This window comes from Calonectris borealis, chromosome 3 (genome assembly GCF_964195595.1).
Source record: "Calonectris borealis chromosome 3, bCalBor7.hap1.2, whole genome shotgun sequence".
Lineage (NCBI taxonomy): Eukaryota > Metazoa > Chordata > Aves > Procellariiformes > Procellariidae > Calonectris > Calonectris borealis.
In genome coordinates, this window is record NC_134314.1 from 97,789,168 (window position 1) to 97,810,638 (window position 21,471).

Sequence of the window (21,471 nt, forward strand, 5' to 3'; positions counted from 1 at the left end):
AAGGTTTTCAAATCTCACTTTGAGCTACAAGTGACCACCCAGTATTTAAAGCAAAGTAACTTTCCCTACACGTTTTCAGAAAACATTCCTTACACATTTTCTGTATGTTTGCATCTTCTCAGAACATGAACATGATCAAAGATTACCATGCAGTTTTCCATGCAGTTGTTTTTCTCCACTTTTTTCCTTTCCCTTTAAAGGGATTTTTTTAAAGCAACTAATGTTATAAATAGAAGAAATCTAATTATTTCACTGTAGTTCATTATGGATGTTTCTGCATGTGACAAAACTCCCTGTATCATCAGCATCAGAAACTGCCAAAGATCACTCAGGACTGAAACAGCTAAAATATTATCCCTGCAGGCATTCCCTAAGGAATGTAAGCAGGATATTGTATCCTGCAAATGCCAAACAGCAGGTACCACCATCATGCCTGGAATTAGGCAAGGCTCCCTTCCTCTCATTCTTGATCCATAAATCCACACAGCTGTTTTGAATGGAAACATCAGTCTACGGACAATGTATCTGGATGTCAGAACCTGCATGCAGCTATGGTGAATGCAGTCACTTCCTCTTCCTGACAATTCCCAAAACCCTTCACTGACATTCCACTTAATAAAAGTGATGTCACTAACAAAGGAATAAATAGCATTTCCTGTTCAGCTGCCGAATCCTTGCTTCTGTTTATCTAGGGAAGATTCTGTAAACAAAACCAACCAGAACACTTGGCATGGAAATGCTACATATTCCTTTGTGTTACTAGTATTACAAACTCATTTTTGGCTTACCATGGATTCACTGATTAAGAGGAGAAGAAGAGCCTCTTCTACGTTGTCTTGAGGGCAGTACGCACTGAAAGACAGAACACATTTTTCTTAGGAAGGTCAAGAATTATCCTGTCAGCCTCTTTCTCATTTCACAAGAGGAGCAGTAACTTGAAACATCTCATGCATAATTCATTTGCTAGGCAATACCTTCTTTTGCAGGCTCTCACAATTAAAAGCTCTGCAATATATCCTAGATGAGCTATACTGAACCATAAATAGATTATTTCCATTTCATAGCAAAGACAGTTATTTGGTTGGATTTTCTTCCTTCCTGGGGGGGGGGGGGGGGGGGGGGGGGGGGCGGGAATCAAACACTCAAGGTTTAATGCTTTATTTTTCCAGCAGGCCTTTTGATGGGAAGTTAAAAACAAGAACACACAAAACTACTACATTAATCAGTGATATAATTAGCAGTACCAAAGAGTGTTCACTCTCCTTCCTCCTGCCCATAAACTGAAATAAAAAAGAACGCTTACTTCTCTTCTGTGTACAGCTCGGGCCTCCGACAAAGAAGATTGCTAACGTAAGACTGATCTTCCTTGTTCATGAACTCAGGAAGCGGATCAGATAAAGGGCTCCAGTAACAGTCTTCACTGAGGGAATGGAGAAGTACTTGGGCTAGCTGTTTGGCTGCAGTCTAGAGATCAGTACAAAAAAAGACACATCAGTGAATCCTGCTCCAACACAAAAGATTCACCCCTCCCCATGTTCCACCTTGGGAAGGAGATGTACCAACAGCATGACAGTACCACTTTTCAGAAAGGTAGAGTAGCTAAAACAGCTGCTAGAAAGTCTACAGCAGTGGCAGTTTCTTCCCTCCTCTGAAAAGGCCAGCCTTCTGCATTTACATGATCTTGTTGCAATGCTGTAGAAAAAAAGTATCAAAAAGGCCTGACAGCAAGGGACGCTTTGGTGAATGAAGACAACTGATTGCCACATGGACCGCTGAGACAATCTCACAAATGCTACTATATTAGAGTACGATGGCACTCCACTGTATTCCCAGCCTCAGAATTTTGTGTGCAAGTCTCAGCCCAGAGGCTACTTTTGTATCAGGTTTAAAAGATCAACCCTTTATCTGTTAGTATCACTCTTCCTGCAGCCTTTCATAGCTTCATCTCGGTATGCTTCTCTCTTTTTGTTGCAATAATGGAGGGAGGACAGAAGAGGGTTAGGAACTTTATATTAAGACAGCAACATCACATGCACTTTTTTGACCATCGAGTGGCCAAGGATCCTTGAATACTTGCGTTCCAGTTCATACACATAGCTGGCAAGCTGGGCCCAAAAGGAGGCAAGTTAACTTGACTTGGCAAAACTACCTTTGGCATTTGCCTTTGTCCCCCACCCAACAAATCTCTAGTTTTTTGCATTGTAAATAGATGAACATGCAAACAAGCACAGAGACATCAAAATGGGTGGTATCTTCTGTGAATTCTAAGCAGCACAGCACTCTAAGCTGTAAAGTAAATACTGCACAGAACAGAGGCAGGCTAAAACTTCAGTCCTTCTGTCCTAATACTTGTAAATATTATTTTGGAACTTCCTTGACTACTGCAATATGTATTTTATATGCAATTTACACTTTGAGATGTGTTATGAGGCCACCAAGAGTCATTTTCTTTTAAATACCAGGATAGGTACGATTGAGAAACTGAAGCATTACTCTACTTGAGGTATGACCTCTATAGCACCAAATAAATCATACTGAGGTTAAAGTTCCTGTTATCAGATTCAGAAAAATAACTTATTTTGATACAAGGTTCTTTAATTTCATCCACCTCACCACACATGAATTCACTGAATTAGTCTAAAATGCAACCACAGCAGCGTGCGCTGTTTCTTAAACACCAGAAAGTGAGGTTTCATAGATGTACCTAGCAAATGGCACAGTGATCTGAATGTATGACGGTGCCTCAAAGAAATGTTGTCACATACAACTCCCTGGAAACCCCAAGACCTTCTGTGCACTCCTACTGACAAGTTACAGGAAGCCTTCTGTTTCCAACTAGACTTTTCTATGCTTTTTACAGCAAGTAACCATGAGCAAAATGGCCTAGGGCCCTGTGACATTAGCCAGTATCATTTTATTGTCTCAGTGTGCAATTATTTAGTCAGTTTTACCCTGAGGAGCCAACTCTCCTACATTTTTCCCTGCAGTCTTAGAGGGGAGGGAAAAATAATATGCCAGCCACAGAAAGATCTCTACTGGTTCACACAGAAGTAGGAGTACAGTTTGTGATAAGCCTTTCAAAAGGCAAGCACCAAATACTTCTAGTGGCTTTGATTTTAACATACAGTACAGTAGCTGTGTAAATTAGCTTCACTCTTGTTTTGAATAAGACCAAACAAACCAGAACAGGCCAAGACTCTGGTTTATGTTATTACTGCCTTTGGCTAAAAAAAAAACATCATTATGCTTGAAGAACACTGTGATCCCACAAATTAGGAAAAAAAAAATCATGTGTTTCATTTTCATGCTTGAAAAACTTGTTTAATTAAGCACGTTCCTCCCTTTGCTCTCTTGACAGCTCTTTAAAAATAAGAAAATGAAAATGCAACTTCCTGTAAAATGGAAATCCCAGGAAAAAACATTGGATGAACACCTTTAGATTTCCCCTTAGGGATAAATCCCCCAGGGGTGTTGTACAGCTCTCCCCAGATGCACAGGGACAGGAGCATTTGAGTGCCACATTCTGTCACGGAATAGGAACAGCAGATGGTTAGACTCATTTCAGCAAAAATGATAAAACAGGTGAGCAAAAAAAAATCCCCTGAACCCCGATCTCAATCTGGAAAAGGACGCAACCATCTGAGTGTGACAATTATTTAAGTCACTTCTTCTAATTCCCTGCACAAACTTCCACATGCATCTGTATTCTTAATTAGGCATATAAGGTGATCCCAAGGCAACAAGAAGATTCATTTCCAGAACAGAAGTTCCAAAACACATAGTTGTGAGGAACCTGGGCAAAAGAGCACCCAGGATACCCTTTCTGCTTGCACTTTCATTTTAGCTCTGCATTTGCATGTGAGCTAGACACACAGTCAGTCCATCCATTGGAACCTGGCACTCTCCATCTCCAAAATGCTATGCAAACCCATGCCGACCTCCCTTGCCGAACTTCTCTGGAATTACACAAAACACAAAGCTGAATCAAGCACAAAACAAGTTCAGTCGTATCAACGTCAATGCTTTTAGGGCTGCAAAGTTTTCATTCATGTTCTCAAAACTGCAATTCTCCATACTGTTGAGAATGGACTCCTTGTCACCTCCTGAGTAACTTCAGGACAAGATCTCTTAAAGGGGAGACAGGGAAGAACCAAATAAAGGTCTAAGAAGTTAAACAGGCACATAAATAACTTTCTCCATGACTTCTTTACCAGAGGCACCCAGGATAACAGGATGCAGAATGCCAACATCAACAAAAAAAAAATAAAAAAAACTAAAATCACTCTCTACTGTATTGAAGGGAGTTTTGCAGGAAGAACACTGAAGCACTTGAGTCTAAAAAAGCACTGCTTGTCGCAAGAGCCAGAAGTACTTAATGCTTCTACATGCAAATGCAAAAAGGTGTGCATGCACATACTGAAAAGTGAGAAAGAAAACAAGACATTATCACCTGAGGACAGCACTGTCAAACTAAACCCCTATTTCTACCAGTGCTAGAAAATGCATTGAAAAAACCCGCAAAAGTAACCCACGTGCCCAGGTCTGAAGGCTCAGGGGGTTTCAGTTGGGCAGGTCTTTGAATTAAGTGCATCATTTGATACATCACTTCAAAAAGTAACAAAAAAAAAAAGAAAAAAAGAAGAAAAAAAAGGCAGCAATCAATCAGGTGAGGACAAATACATTTTTGTCCTACTGCTCTCGTTAATAAACAGAGAGAATTCCTGCACAGCAGATTACCCCACCTTCCCATCTCCCATTCATTCCCCTTACCATTTTGAAGGTCTGAGCAGCTTTTGTTTCCACAGTCCGTAGTATTTCTCGCAGACTCCTCATTCCTTTCACAATATTTCTATGGGGAAGGCAGGGGGAAAAAAAAGAAAAAAAAAATCACAAAAAAACCCAAAAATCAGCACATTGGAGACAAAATATTTTTATGATGCGCCCAAGCCTGGCAACAAACTTGACATTCAAAGAAACCCATGAAACAATCACTAATATTGAGTGTGCGGTAGCGAGACCAGTCACTCTGAGGCACAGATAGGACAGTGGCACCAAGCGAGGCAGCGACTGTAGCATGCCTACTCCAGATGGCTTTCTAGGAGAAGATCACATTCACATTTGACGAACAGAGGGGACATTTGGAAGCCTTTCATAGCTCGTATTTATAAAGCAGATGCTTCTTAAAAGCATCCACATCTCCTCTTCATACACACAGATTGTACTTGTTTGAATTATACTGAGCTTACATGATGCTTTTAAATGACGATTCCTTTTAGGTGGTGTTTGAACACCTTGTGTCTGATGGTCCAGACACATGATGAAATTACAATGGTTTAAACAGTTTATTATCAGGCACCTAAGTAACTGTCTGCAAGCACAGCTTAACCTGCAATAAAAGAGGGTTAGGAGAACGGGGCGGGGGGGGAGAGGGGTGGAAATCACAGTACTTTGCATACATCATAAGCAATTAAAGCAGACTAGTTGCCAAATGGTATCTTAATCGTGTGTCTGAGCACTGAGAGAGATGCGGAGAGGAAAGATTAAACACTGGACATACTAGTTAACACACTTGCAGCCTATAAGCTCTTCAAGGTTAAGGACATGGCCCTACCACCACAGTAACTACAAAATGGTTCAGCTCACTTTCATTGCAGGGTGGAAGCTACCCAAAGAAATACAAGCTATCAGAAAAAGAGCAATGCTGTACTGAAATAAAGACAACAGATAAGCAGTTGTACTGGTACATTAACTGCCACTTCAGCTTATTCCAGGAGAATTTTCTGTGCAGATAAAGCCTAGATTTCATTAAAAAAAAAAGGCCATACACCGTAACAACCTTTTCTGTCAATCTGATTAAATTTTGAAGGTAGCAGTACAGACTGCACCTGTGCCCACTTCCATGAACTGCAAGCCTTATTGCACTCCAGAATCAATGGCAAACATTTGAAGAAATAAAAAAAAAAAGTTATTATTTTCAGGGGGCGGGAGAGAGGAAATAAGATGTGATCATGTTTACCATGAATATTGGCTACGTAAAATGCCACCCTAAAGCTTATGGTCACCAAGTCACAGAATGCAAATGCATGTGGCCTTACTTCCAATCAATACTCATCTCAAAATTTTAAACTTTGAAGTAATCTGTAATTACCTAGTTGTGGGCTATCTACAGATAAGCAAGAAAGTAAGGCAAGAGCATAAACACTGGAGACTTGCCCCTGTGAAGAAAGTCGGATGCTGTCTTTCTTTTTTTTCCTTCCACTTTCTCCTAAATGCTTTGAATTTATCAAGGGAAAAAAGCTCAAGGAAGTTTTTGTAAGTTGGACCTTAAAGCTTCAGCCAAGCCAATGCTTGGCCCAATTACAGGGCCAAGACATCTGGTGCTTTTCTGTGGGTCTAGGAAAGACCATACCCACAACGATGCAGTTCTGGACCTTAAACTGAGGAAAGCAATACAGCATGTGGTGATATTTATGCACATGAGTAGTCACACCAAATCCAACACAATTGTTCACATGCTATTTATTATCAGATAGTCAAAACCAGCAACTTCTCCCATCTAAACAAGATGCACCTGCCCAACCGCTCTCCCCAGCTACTGAAAACTACTGGCATTTCCTGTGCTTCCCTGGGCTCCTTAAGAGGCTGGACAGAAGAGTTATGGTGTATGATAGTTCAACATTTTCAAAAATACATATGTTTAGATTTCTTGTTAGGATAATGGTATTTGTCTTAATAAAGTGTCAATGAGTTCTATTACCTAGCATCAGAAAGAAGATTAGTGACCACTTGCAAAGCCAATTAATTCCACATTTGGCACATACTTAAGAGATGAAAAACCTAGAGAATGTGCTAAAAAGAGACAGTTTTGTTCCCAGAGAACTGGAGCACCATTTCAGTTCCACTTTTTAGACAAGGCCATAAACCAAGTTAAGCTTCATGGCAGAAACACCTTGCTCTGGGGGGAAGGGGAGAAGAAAAGGAAGGAATATTGACACACTGAAGTGAATGAAAGACTAAATGGCAAATTGCTACCTATCTGCAAGTAGTCAGGGTTGAAACCATGAACTGCATGACAAATGCCTGGGAACACCTTCAACAGAAGGTAGGAGAGCAAAATGGGCAGCATGGGAGGAGCACCCAGCACTCACCACCTCCCAGACAGGTGCTTGTGTGGTCAGGGTCTCTCAGAGAGCACCTGCTCCGCGCTCTGAGCTCTCAACTCTGAAACATGCAAAGCATCTGACAACAATACCAGTCCTACAGGACTGAGGATTTGGTTTAACAGCTTTTATATTTTGAACTTTATTGAACATTATTGAGCTGTGACAGGAGACAGAGCACACCTGCCAGCAGTCTGCAAACACACCTCACTACAGGAGTTTGTCTTTCTGCTCTACTGTTCCAAGCCAGGAGGCCATCTGAGCATACATTTCATTTTAAGCATATGAATTGCTCTACTCATAACAATAAGGAACTTACTGTTCCATTAATAGATGTCCTTCATATATTAAACATGCTCTTAAAGAGATTTTTTTGAATTAAGACCTGAAGTCAACAAAAAGAAAAGTATGTATTTGAACAGAAATATGTGTACATAGATAAGTGGATGAGGATGCAAACATGAAGCGTCTGGCAATCCATGGTGAATCCATTTGATCTTGTCTAGACTAGAAACTAAGGAATCTTGAGCCTCTGCAGGACTTGCATAGAAGACTATCTGGAAATCCCTGTTGCCTCAAGCCATGGCATCATAAGTGAACAGCAGATCATGGAAATTAAATGAGTTGGAAGAGTCCATGGGCCCTATTGCACTGCTAAGATGACAGAAAAAGAAATGAGGAAGAATAAGAAGGGAAAAGCACATGGTCATTAAACTGTCTTGGTTTTAGCCACAAAAGTGGCAAGAGAGGCATTTAAAAAAACATGATGAAATGTGATTTAGGATTCAATTATAGCTAACCTAATAAAGAAGAACACAGAAGATCGTGGGCACGAACTCTGACAAAGAGCACCTTGAGTCCTGTCACTTTAGCTCAGCATGAAAATCTGTTTTGTTTGTGCAAGTACCCTGTTAACACAGGTAATTAATTACCAGTCCATGAACCAAAGCAGTCATATCACATTTATGTCATAATGTTTGATTAACACTACACAAAATTTTAAGTTACAAGAAAATAAAGAAATACCCTGTTTTCTATGCAAAATGATGGGGAAATGCCAACGCCATTGCCTCTGCCCAGCTCCTTTTGCATCTTTGCGTCTCGCTCAGGTTTCTAAAAATTCCTACTCTCTCCTTAAACAACTGTTCACACATAGGCACAAAACACACCTGAAGAAGTAAGCCTCAGATTCTCAGATTTCTATGAATACAAGTAACGACAACAAAGCACCTTAGAGTTTCCTAATGGCAGCCTAACAGAAGTGGGGCGCTTAAAGAAAACCAATACAAAACAAAAGCTTAGCACTTATCTAGATCCATCCAGTAGGCAGTAAGACTCACTCTCAAATTATCAGCTGCAGTGCCCTGGATAAAATGCTAGATTGTGAGGACTGAAGAGGAGATAAATGACAAGAAAGCCCACATAAATTCCTCAGAAGAGATTAATAGCCTGGCAGAGACTGTCCTGCCTGCCTGTGTACATTAGATTCTACTGTAAAACAACACATACATGAAGTTACGCTTTCAAAGTGTCCTTGCAACAGAAGCCTACAAAATTTCAAAAAGGGAACTGAGCACTCTAGAAAACTGACAGAAGAAGGGAAGAGAAAGAATTGTGTAAGCTTTCCCTACTAGGTTTTCCAAAGTAATTTAGGTCCTAACTTGAGAGATCATAAGGAAATCCTATTTCTAATAAGTGCTTAATATTTATTTTTCAGAAATTCATTTTCTTCAAAAGTGTCCCATCTAGACCTTCCAAAACCAACACATCATCTAGAAAGCTCTGACTTTGTCTTGCCTGTGAAACTCCACAAATACTTCAAGTGCCATTAAGAGAGTAGCATACATATAACCATTACTTCACACAGGTGAAGCCTGTTTGCCCTAAGAAAATACTAAGAGCATCTTGACCAAAGCCTCCATAACAGTATAAAGTAGTAATACCTGTTCAATACTCTGAAAGGAAAGGCAGTAAGAAACGAGCCTAATTTTCACACATCCACATCAGAAAAAAAAACGCAAAACCCAGTGCAGATGATAACATGAAAGACAAATGGCTGCCTCCTACAGTACACCAGCATCTGCCTGCCTATATTCTGCAACCACAGCATCCACATTGCTCACTGGAAGAATAAAAGAAAGCTTTCTTGGGATGCAGCAGGGCAAACAACTGCAGGAAACGCGTCTTCAGCCACACAATATTTTTAAGTAAACATCTTATTAAAAGCACCTGGGACTTCCACAGTTGCAAGACTTGCTAGTTCTTACAGCTGGTGGCTCAACATCTGAAAGGGAGACCGGATCTTTGTTTTGTACTGGTGCCTTCTTTCCACTGCACACTGCAAGAGAAAAGGGCACCCCTGACCATGCTCTGAGAGGAGCATGCCTGTTCCTACCAGCAGGAACAAAGACATGACAACACCACTCATATCCCTCAGCTCTTCTGCCTGGCGAGACAAGAATAAAGCACTCGCTATTTCTTTTGTATATGTGTGCCACTGGGGAAGGACATCCCACCTGATAGAACCTACCCCCCTGCCAGCTTGAGCATTCATCATCCAAGCCTTATTTCCTACCTGAACACACTGGAAGCAATAAGGAGAACAAAAGTGTTGCTTTGAGCTCTTCAGTATCAGGTGGAGAAATTTATTATACACATGAAGCATCCTAAAAAGCTTCTTCCCACTTCCCTCCTCTTTCCTTAATATATCCCAATGCTGCTTATGCCCTCTCGTGGCAGAAACCACACATTAATACTAGCGGGGGGCGGGGGGCGGGGGGGGGGGCAGAAACAAGCTGTGGAGTCCCACTGCACTCCTTTCCCTCCCACTGGACCTTTCATTTCCCTGGCTGGTGTTTCTCACTTGCACTGGAGGAGGTGAGGAGAGCGTGGGGCTCCGTTCCTGTCCCACCCACGGGAGCTCCATCGCACTGACTGGGGTGCTCTTTCATCATGAGACAGCTACAGAGAACATTTTGCTGCTATTGCAGCAATTCAGCTTATAATCAGAGCACTGCTTAATTCACACATGTATTTTGATTCCAAATAGTTTTCCTGTAGGGTTTTTTGTGGGTTGTTTTTTTGTTTTTTTTTTTTTTTTTTTTTTTTTTTTTTAAGGCTGTCATTAAAATAATGTGGGAAGGGAGAAAGCAGGGCCCACAGTAATAGCTAAAACAACCCACTGGATATACTGAACTGACGAAGACTGAATTTAAAACGTTGCTGAATAAAATAAACATGAGTGAGTTTGATATTCAAAAGGTGCCTAGAGGACATCAGTGCCATATGTTCTAAATGAGATTTTATTTTATTACATAGTTAATGAGCTTACTGGCAAGACCTGAGCTTTTTGTTCGCTATGAGAATGGCAAAAGGCTAGGAAAGCACACGCCGTGCCACGCTGGTCAACCACCAACTCACCTGGGAAAACCACATACCTGTCCCCCACTGCCAAGGTGATACTGAGACTACGCCTTATACTTGTAAGTCCATACTTTCTTTACAGATAAACTTGTACTCACCTGACTAAAGGGCTTTGTGTATTTGTAAGCCTTTGGGTTAAACAAGACTTACCTGAAGGCACCTCTCATGGATATGCCTGCAAGTATACAGCTTCATTGTACATACTGTCTTTTAATGAAAGAATGGGGAACATAGAGGCTATTCACAGTTGCATCTAAAGTCATTCTTGGGGGATAAAAAACTAGCAAAAAAGCCCTAAACAAGAAGCAACGCCTCCTCCATCAGAGTAAAAAAATGGTATAAATTTTCTACAGAAAAATTTAAACTGATTTTTGCTGGGATTTTTTCTTCTAGTTTTCTTCCTTTCAATCTCCCTTCATTTTTTGCTTTCTCTGCCATTTTACTCAGCAGGAAAAGAAGGAGTGAAGAAAATGAGAGAAAATATCTTTGACTGGCGGCGAAGGTAAAAAACAGCCAAAATGAAATACTTTCAAAGACGGTTTGCTTAAAAAAAGTTTATAAAACTTTGACCAGCAATATTACACAGAGCACTGAGAAATGCAGTATCTGATTCCTTGAGAACAAATGAGATAATATGGTGCAAGAACAGGACTAGGGAAGGATGGATTCTTACAAGTACTGTTCACACATGGTGAAGAGACACTCTCCCTACATTGCAATCTCTCCATCAGCTAAACAGAGTTGATTATGTTTTGAAGACATGGCCTGTTTTAGGGAACAGTGTGCCCTCACTGATGGGCTTTGGAAGTGGGCATTTACGATGTTTTTTTTATTGTTCTTGAGAAGGTTTTCCTCAGGTGAAATTCACTGTAGGCTTGCAGATACCAACTCCTCTTGCCCTTCCAAGGTTCACTGGGAGCTGTATTTCAGAGGCACTGAAATAAATAAATAAATGCACTGCTCCCGCATACATTCTCTCTAGTGAAACCACACAGATTTGGGATATTGATCGGAACATTTAAGACCTTAAATAAACAAACAAACAAAAGAAACTACCCTTAAGACTTCACTGAGCTCTAAACCAGGCCCTGTGGCTGAACATTTTAAAAGCACACAGCAGTGTAAATTCCACTCTCTCTTTACGGTCAAACTCCCCTCATCTCCACAGGGAACAGAGCTGAGTCAAGACAACAAAATTGTTCTACTCCACCCTACTTGTGGGTCTGGAAAAACGAGGCTTAGGACTCTTAAGAGACACAGAGAGAGACAAATAGGAGGGAGGGGAGGACACTGAGGTGAGCCAGCAACAAAAGAGTCACAGCAGAACACATACAAAGAAATAAGCCTTCATCTGTCTGAAACAAAACACGCAACATTATCTATGTTTACTAACATCTGCATCCACTTACCCCTTTTTTAAATGAGTCACGTAGGCACTCTGTAGAGCTGCTTCCAGGAAGTAGGAAAGTTCAAATTCGGAGTAAGTCACGTTGCTGCCCTTGATACTCCTTGAATGTGTGTTGTTTAAGGTCTGTGAGGGGAGGAAAGAAATATCTGGGATTACAGACAACTGTTTGAACTAGCCAGTTCCTCATGAGCCAGAGACATCTCCAACAATAAAATGTTAGCTTCTGCCACCAGATTCCTCCTCAGACTACTTGAAAACTTACCTTGAATAGCTATTCAAAAACCTTTGAAAGTCAACTTTAAACTAAACTATACAGTGACTTCCATGAAATATTCTGCATGAAATATGAGTTTTGAAACACCATCCCTTATTACTTTCCAATCTTTATTAAAGTAAGTAGAAAGCTACACATCAATACCAGAAGTACTACTCCAACCACACAGATCCAGCATCTTGCACAGAAATATTAATACAATGTTTGATTAGGTATGTCTAGCTTAACATAATATAAATATTTGTTAAGAGTTAGTAAGCTATCAGGAGTCCTGATGGAAGAATCTTAGCCTTTCCTCCCTTTCTCCTATCAAACCCTTCTTGCTTTTGCTCCCTTCCTGGTACAAACAGCTTTCATTACTGAAAGTTGCCCTGTGTGGACTCTACAAAGCAGGGTTTTACATCCAGGACTGGAGAAGGCCTATGGTCTTTTAGTACATCTATCAGTAATCCTGCATCCTTGTCTGTCCATAAGATGAATGAATTACAGTTCAAACTCTTTCCCTTCTTCAAAGACACAAGCTGTCAGTAAAAACATTTATAGTGCCCAGTACTGGCAGGAACTTGTCCTTCCACAAGGGAAGGACAGTACTTAATTTTAAATAAAAAAGCCATTCAGCTCTTTCCTACAAAGAAACAGACCGGACATCTTGTTAGCTGGCTTTCTTAATGAATTTTTATATATGCACTAAGCTCATTTTTTCTTGTTTTAATGCAATTAAAAACAAAACCTGGAACAGACACACACCTTTGCTGCTGAGAAGAGCAGAAATACCTGGTCTGAAGGTCAAAGGCCATTAAGTTACAGAAGAACAGGTAACATGCATTGCCATCAGTGCTGCTAGTGTCAAGCATAACATGTGGCAAAGGAAGGGCATGGAAGCACATTGTGTGCCCTTTAAACTCAGCTAGGCAAAGTTACAGAGATAGAGACCACTAAGCACGGGCCCAGCAAATAAGTGGCACATATCACCGCTCAGTGGAGGACTCACAGTACTCATCTTACTCAGCATCCTAGCCAACCACTGACTAAGCAGTTACTTGCTACTAATGATCTAGGTTCCTCCAGTTTCACTTGGAGAAGGTGAAGCACTGGCAGTTAAAACTGCTAAGGCTGACCCAAAAAGTCAGCTACTTTTGGCTCGTTAGGGATCTCAGTATCCACTACTGTGTATCATTTACACAGCAGATATGTAAAATGTCTTGGGTTCCTTCATGCTGGCCCTTGCTATGCAAAATTTGTAGTCCCTCTTCAGTAAGAGGTAAACTTGAGATACAACCTGAGCATATCTGAAGTATTCAGTGCTTTACCACAGGCAAAACTGGTTTCCAGACCTCATTCTCAGAGGAAACAGACAGAAACCAGATAAACTGCTGTTTTGCAACTGCTTATACCGAGACACCTCACTCCTTCCAACTCGTTCTCATACTCCTTCATTGTCTATGATCACTTGGCATTTCCCCATCATTTTGGCCATCAAAACCCTGGAAATTCCACCCAGGCCACCAAGTAACACCCTGAGCACATTTCCTCTTACCTTTTCAAGCTCCTGCAAGTACACCTGGGCAACGACACATGCTGTCTCAAAACAAGCCATGACTTCCTCCTCCCTTTCACACATTCGAGCACGTGAGGCAATTGAGTTGGTTGAGCGCTCCAGTGACAAACCTGCAAAATGGCAACACCACCTTTAACTGGAGCCCAGCAACAACAGTATGGCCGTGTTATTCCTTCATTTACCAGCTGACAGGAAAGTTTTTCCATAGGTGGGTTTTCCCCTTGTTTTAGTGACTTTCAGGAAAAGACCCCCAGGAAAATATAATTCCTACACATGCAAGGCATTTTTGTCATGCTGCTCTAACACACAGTGCCACTGCACGCTTCTATAGTGCCTTTCAAACACTTTATGAAGAAAGGACATACAAACCCTCTGGTAGGGATGAGCAAGCAGAGAAATTAAGGCCTATATTTCCGAAGACGGCTATAGATTTTGGGTGCTTCAACACCAGTGCTGTTTCAGAAACACCCTGGCACTGGATTTGAGAATTTCTAAGCGTCCACTATTGCAAGTGAAGCTTTCAATAAGCAGCAGTTTTGAGGGGGAAAAAAATGGAAAATTATACCAAAGTCAGAAAATCTGAGGCCTCTCTTGGAAAATCTGAGCACATGCAAATTGCACATGGACACACAGCAAGCTCTTGGCAAGGCACAAGAGACTCTTAACCACAAGATCACCCTCTTCTCCAAAGAAAGGAAAAAACGCTGGGTTTTGTACTACTAAAATTCTTTCTTGCATCATCATCCAACCCCTCTTACAAACAAAGAGCATGTTAATTGAAGACCCACAGCTATTGTCCCTACATGAAAATCTTCCATTATCAGATCCTTGTCTGGCATCACACTATGACATCCTTTATATCTCAAAATCTGGAGAGGCTACACATCTACATACGGATTTTACTCTGATCAGTGTAGGTTCTTATGCCACACTAGATCTCTACAATACACCACTGCTTGGAAACTCAGGTCTTCTACATCGAACACAACTGCACTGATGCCCAGTAGCCCAACAGAGGTTGTAAAAAGTTCAGTACATGCTTCCCAATAAATTTTTTATATAACAACACTCCCTAACACCAATGAAAAACGTGTAAGATGTAACACAAAATCCTAGTGTTCCTGACACAGATCCACAGAGGTGACAAAAGATGAAAGAGTTCAGCTGTCTGGACAGCCTCTCCAAGGAAGCTATTTAGACTGCTGCAGCATACGGCAAAGGCTTCTGCTCTACGTGAGGAGCCACTGCGCATACCAGGAGCTGCGCTCTCCTGGGGCCCCGCAATCCCGGGAGGCGCAGCACAGCTCATTTCAGGAGTCTGACAGGAGTCTGACAACAAACCACTGTGAGGTGGCAATGGGGAGCCAGGTTTACCCATTATGAATGATGCAGTACGAGCACTCATGCTGGAGGAGCCTGAGGTTTCTAGGCAGTCTTAGCTTTGTTTACTTCTCATGTTCAATGTTTCCGTTTTGTCCCCTTGGTTACTCTGCTAGGAGTTTCCCTGTCTCACATTTGAGCGAGACATGAGCAGTTACTTCAGTGGGTTGAGAAGAGAAGACGCCCCACTGGTGCAAGCTCGGGAGGTGGCTCCCCACTCCTTCTGCCCTCTCCCAAGTCAGAAGTGCACGGCATGTTCCCTCAAGGACCTATATTTTGGAGGAACACACGTTAGTACCTTTCACCTTTGAAAATTCTGACCTGAGTAGAGCAGGGGGACGCATTTACTTCAAACTGACAGTGTGTGTGGACAGGGACGATGATCATTTTGCTGCTTTTAACTAATGCCCATTCTGTGTTCTCTCCTTTCTACTGACATACACCTTGTACAGCATCCAACATGTAACAGATTTTGCCTTCTAGTCCATCTATGAAGCCTCTGGTTTTTTATCACAGGTTGTTTTCCTATTATTTCAAAGCTTCTATTTCCTAACCCTGTTGCTATGTAACGAAGGGGAAAAGAGGATGTTAACTCTCTATACAGAAAAAGAAACCATCCAGTGCTGAAGCTAGAACAATCAGCCTACAAATATTCTTCTTAGATCTGTCTCAGTTTTATCTACCTCTGAATTTCTAGTCATTCCCGATAATTGAAAATAAATTTTAAGAGGTGTGGCATTTCAGAGTCACCATCCCCTTAAGTGCAAAGTGGGGCTGAGGGCCCTGAAAGAAATCCAGTACAATCCAGGGACATTCATACACATGCAGCATTTAATCAAACTGCAAGAGCCATCCTAGCGCAGTCTGTACGGGGGTGGTTATCGTGGGAGATGTCACACAGAGAGAACAGGCTGATAAAAAGCCATTTACATACATGCTACAGCCCACTGCAAGGAGCTACTATCTCTAAGCTCTGATGCGGGGGAGGAAAGCAAGCAGCCTTTGCCAGCACCAAGTACTGACAACAAACATGCCCATCCATGCGGTCAGAAAAACAGAGCTGGAGCTGATCAGAGACAGGGGAACGAATGTCTCCAAAAGGTTTCTTGCCACAGTAAGTACAGTAAGAGCAATATACAGTGTATTAAAACAAATACCATGCTACAGTGCACACATTTGTCTACTTGTAAAGGGCAAGAAGGAAAAATGACCCACATGACATGACATTAGTCATGGTTCTTTCTGCTAATACCATACACACTGACCTGACATCATCAGAGTATAAAATCTTCTACAGAATCCGAACAGGGCTATTCTTCCCTACCACACAGAAACGCAATGAAAAGAAAAATTAGAGCAAGCAGACTGCAAATCCAGTAGACAAAGTGAAAAACAGAAGAATAACAACAAAAGTTTCCTACTCCTGCAACCACCAGTTCAGTTCTTACAGTGCAAACCCCCAACAATTACAGATTTGTTCAAGGTGCAGTTGGACAAGACTGTTTACAAGCCCTTCAGTTCTGAGAGCTCAAGTTCCACTAACTCTTCTCCATCCCCCAGTTATCAGCACAGAAAAAACTCTGCAGCACAACACACACTTTAAATTCAACTCAGTTCCCAGAAACTGTCAGAAAGCCACGAAAGTGCATGCTACTTCCACACTGGATTTAACAAGAAAAGTGTAGCTCTTGCTAAGACAGAATTAGCTTCCAAGTAAAGCATAAAGCCATATGCTTTCTTGGTAGCTGGTTAAGGTAAAGGGACTTGGCTATTTTCACAATCAGTTATGGTAAGATAACACCAACTTGTAACTTATCTACGCTAAGATTTTTCTCATATAAATCAGGTGCCCAAATTTAAATATATATATACATATATACCATAAGAATGTTTTATATAGTGAAGATACAGATTTCTACTACAGTGTGGCCCTAGTTAAAGAGAGACATGCTTCCAGATTATCCTTTTTAAAAGAACAAACTCTTTCTACCCACTTCAGAGGCAGTAACCTTCTATGTATAGAAACACTGCTTTTCTTTCCTGCGTAAAGATAAGGCTTCCATTCACCTCCTCTAGTTCTCCCAAAGATTAATCTCCGGCTCTTGATCTCTCTATAATCTTTGCCCCTTCTTCTCCCCTTCTAAAGCTAATTTGCATTTATGTCAGAAAAAAAACCAAACCCATAAGGTTTGTAAGAGGTGTCACTGAAGTAACTTCTTTCTAGAGCCGAAATGCACTGCTCTCATTTATGGAAACCTGAAAGGGGAGATTTTATGAAGGCTTATTTCCACTTTTCATCTCACTCAGTCCTTGCCAAGGGAAGATAATCTATCATGTAGCTCCCAATGCTCTGAGGTGATGTTATTACCAGAACTGGAACGTACATGCGCACATGGACATGTGGTATCAGATTCTCAGCAACATAAATGAGATGAAAATTCATGCTGGAAGGGATCCCAGGAGGTTCATGGTTCAACTTTCTGCTCAAAGCAGGGCCAGCTCAGGGCGTTACCCAGCCTGGTCTTGAAAGCCTCAGCACATAGATGGGAGACTGCACAACCGCTAGGGAGAAGAGGACACTATGAACTGGAGGAAAAGATGAAAGCCACTTTAAACTAGTTCACCAAATAGCAGCAGTCCTCCTTCTGAGTAGGAGGAATACACCAATCCACTGACAGGTTCTTTTAATTTTCCTTTTGACACAGGCTGCCGGCCTCCTGTACTCAGATGAATTTACACAACTGGGGAATGGTGGGTAGATAGGTACAAGAATTCAGGGTCAGCAGCAGCACACTACTTTCACCAACAGGGTTAGCCTGCAGCTGCTAAAACCCCATAGCCCAGGAGCATCAGAGCTACCTGGCAATCTAAGGAAGGAACCAAAGAAACACAACAGCACACAGAGCATGAAGCCTACCTCTTGTGTTGTGTCCTGGTGCTACACTCATGTTGATCACAGCTTGAGAAAAAGACAGCCTCGGGTGGAACTTACAGGCCTGCCAACAGCATCAGTCCCAGTCTGCAGAGCAAGATTACAGCACCTATGCTCCTGTGCCACACAGGCAGGTCATCCTGGCCAGAAGCCAGCGTGCTGCTAAGCTAAGTGCATGCAATAGTTTTACGGTAGCTACAGGAAGATAAGAGATAAGATGGGTTATGAATGTATCGCAGGGCAACTGCTGCAAGGAGACTGTTTGTGTGCACATTCCACTCTGTGGGAAGCGCCAGATCATTCTGGGTAGCTGTCCCCAAGGGGAGGGTGCACTTCATTTCTAGCATAGGGCCTTCAGCCTAACTAAGTGTAGCCCTAGAAAATCAGTTAGCATTGAAACAAGACTATTTTTAAGACTAGCTCTTCAAACATATACACATGCACACTGACTAACCAAAGTTCAGCAGAATACTAAACACTTTTCAAAGACAAAATTCAAAAGCACAACCAAACCATTTTAAAGACGGTATGAGAACCAGCCTGCCCCACTGGCTAAGGTTTGAACTTAAGCGCATAGCCCTCAATCAACCTATTACATTACAGTGTCTTGAAAAGCAAATTAGCCTGAACCTGAACAAGCCAAAGCAGCAGTCGGGATTAGGTTGACATAGGCAAGACCCAGCACTATGCATTATTTCTACCACAAATCACAGCAGTTTAAATAATTCAGATCATGGGTCTTGACACTCATCTCCCCAGCAATTAAGCTATGATTTTTCAGCAGGATTTATTTGCAATGCAAATAGAAGAAGAGAGGGAAGAAAGGCCTAGAAGCCCTTGGTTTTGACACATTCATTCATACCGCACATCATGAAAGGTAGGGAGGAGGAGAGAAGTTTTGTTTTGCAAGCAAGCTGCACAAACTTCTTTCACCATTGCTTCCTATTAGACAGGGTTATTGCTACACAACAGCCCAGTATATTCACAGCAATCCATTATAATCTTGGGGTATTTTTAATGTAAAAGTCTCAAAGGTGGAAAGGCAGAAAATTCCAGTAACCCTAAATAAAATTATCTGAAGACCTTTTTGCCCACAAGCAGGGAAAGAAGCCTGAAAATTTAAGTAACCTGTGCAAGGCTGCTTAGTTGCATCAAAGCAGAGCTCAAGACCCGTACTCCCAGCCTTCCCACTAGATTCAATAAACCAATGCTCACAATATTACTCCAATTATTTTGAAATTAAGAACTCTATCTGGTTAGATTTGTAATTACAGCCAAAGCTGACTGTTAAAACTAGGACAGCTTTTTGATTGAGTGCATGTGAAGCCAGAAGGTGGCAAGCACTCCTCTGAGATGCAACCTCAGTCACCTACCCCTGATCAATGCCGTGTAGGCTCTGCACCATACTGCATATCTTACTGCATAGCAGAAATCAGCAACCTTAACCCAAAGATGCTCATTTTCCTGAGCATATCAAGACCTGCTGCCTATCAGCTGGCTGCTTTTAAGCTTCATGGCAGATCTTTGAACCTTAGCTTTAACACGTAATACAGTGGCCTCCAAACTTTTTTTTTGATTATTTTTACCCCATGAGTAACAAAAAAAAAAAAAAAATTATTGAGCACGCACACCCAACATATGTATATAGTTATAGACACACACTGCTTCACAATGTATTTATTATATATTTATGTGTTTATTTTTTCAAAATACCTGCTAGGTAGCATGCTACTGACAGCCACCTGTCATCACAGAAAAGGTCAGCAAATTCAGAACACTTGACTTTTTGTAAAAGCAAAAAGGCATAACTCATCTTTAAGTTTGACAACTTTTTTAAGCACTTTGCCACAAGACAACCAGTGAGCTTTGGTGGGTACAAAAGGTTTTCATGGTCACTCCCCATCTCATTACAACGTATTGTAAAGATTCTATTTAAGTGCCTTGTGTTTATAAAGTTAACCCTATTAATGACATCCTATAGCACTTTGTGCACTTCCGGGTCCCACTTTGCTGCTAAGTAGTTCTTAGTGTATTTCATTATCGAACCAGAATCTAGCAAACTCCTTAAGCTGAGACATATTAGAAACATTTGTACTTTCATGCAACTGTATAGCAAACCTCCCACACCGCATTATTTGTTCTAATACTTGTTTCTTCAAGTCTTTGGCAATGTTTTCTACGTGTCTTCCAAAGGAATGCATTTCAGTTTGTTGCCATATTGTCTTCTGTGTATTATTTCAGCCATTTTGCTGTGGCAGGAAGGACGAGTGTTTCCCGAATGGTATGTGGTTTTTCATCTTTTGCTCTCACATAAGAAACCTCAAAAGAGGCTTCTGAAAATTTATCATTAAGTTTAATGAAATTTTTTACAAGTACTAAATTGAGTATCAGTGGACTTTAAACATCGCTGATTAGATCTGGTTAGACCGTCATTGCTTTTACCTTGTAATGGGGCTGATGAAGAGCTCATGCTAGGAGTAGTGTCAGCTCTGCCATTTTCTTACTGTTCACTTGTGCTTGTCTTATTGGTATTACCTGCAATCTGCAGTTTCTTTGATGGAATCTTTAAGCTACTTCTCTATTTCATGAGGGTTAGTTTAGTTAAAACTGGATAATATAATACATAGATCCACTTAGCCAGGCACACATGAACTGCAATACACTGGAAGTGAACAAACAAGTGAGGGTGCCCCTGTGAGCCTCTCCGCACTGTGGAACACTCACTCTTCCACAAGACACTTCGTGGGCTGTACATGACATGGGACCTTCTGACATACAGACTGAGTGAGGGCACCACTGTCAATCCAATACATTAGTAAAGCTTAACTTGAACGAATTTTTTTTTTTCTCCAGAAAAAATAAATATAAATAGAAGTTCCAATATTTTTCTTCTGCACCTAGTGGATCACTTTGTACGCCCCCTGGGGCGCACGCACCCCACTTTGGGGACCACTGCTAGAACGTATTAATTGTCCTGGTACAAGAGGCCCCCTGCATTCCATGACATATCTGATAGCAGTTAAGGAGATACCTCTGCTGGAGTGATGCTCTGGGGCACAGCAAGTACGGGGGAGGACAGCGATCTCTTACAACCCCTCATCTAAAGGACTTCGTCAACACCATCCACATCCATAAACTGTCATGGCATGCTGCAAGAATTACATTTTTTCCCTGGTCTAAATACAATAGGCAGAAGCAGAAGAGAAAAAATGAAAAGTGGATGGGGCACAAGGCAGATGGTGCTGATGACCAAGTATTGGGATTTACTCAGCTTGAGCTCATCTGCATCACTGCCAGGCACCATCAACAGTGAGACAGTGCTCTTCTAGCTGAACC

General features: G+C 41.5%; 1 protein-coding gene across 4 annotated transcripts in view; it reads right to left on the reverse strand.

Moving 5' to 3' along the window:
- TTC7A (tetratricopeptide repeat domain 7A) overlaps positions 1 to 21,471 on the reverse strand; it is a 181,827-nt gene that overhangs the window by 146,705 nt on the left and 13,651 nt on the right. For all 4 annotated transcript variants that reach the window (XM_075146847.1, XM_075146846.1, XM_075146845.1 and 1 more), the window contains exons 4-8: positions 13,803 to 13,933; positions 11,993 to 12,114; positions 4,771 to 4,849; positions 1,304 to 1,464; positions 789 to 852 (exon numbers count right to left, since the gene is read on the reverse strand). In XM_075146847.1, coding sequence (XP_075002948.1) covers positions 789 to 852; positions 1,304 to 1,464; positions 4,771 to 4,849; positions 11,993 to 12,114; positions 13,803 to 13,933 — 557 coding nt within the window. The remainder of the gene's footprint in view (positions 1 to 788; positions 853 to 1,303; positions 1,465 to 4,770; positions 4,850 to 11,992; positions 12,115 to 13,802; positions 13,934 to 21,471) is intronic.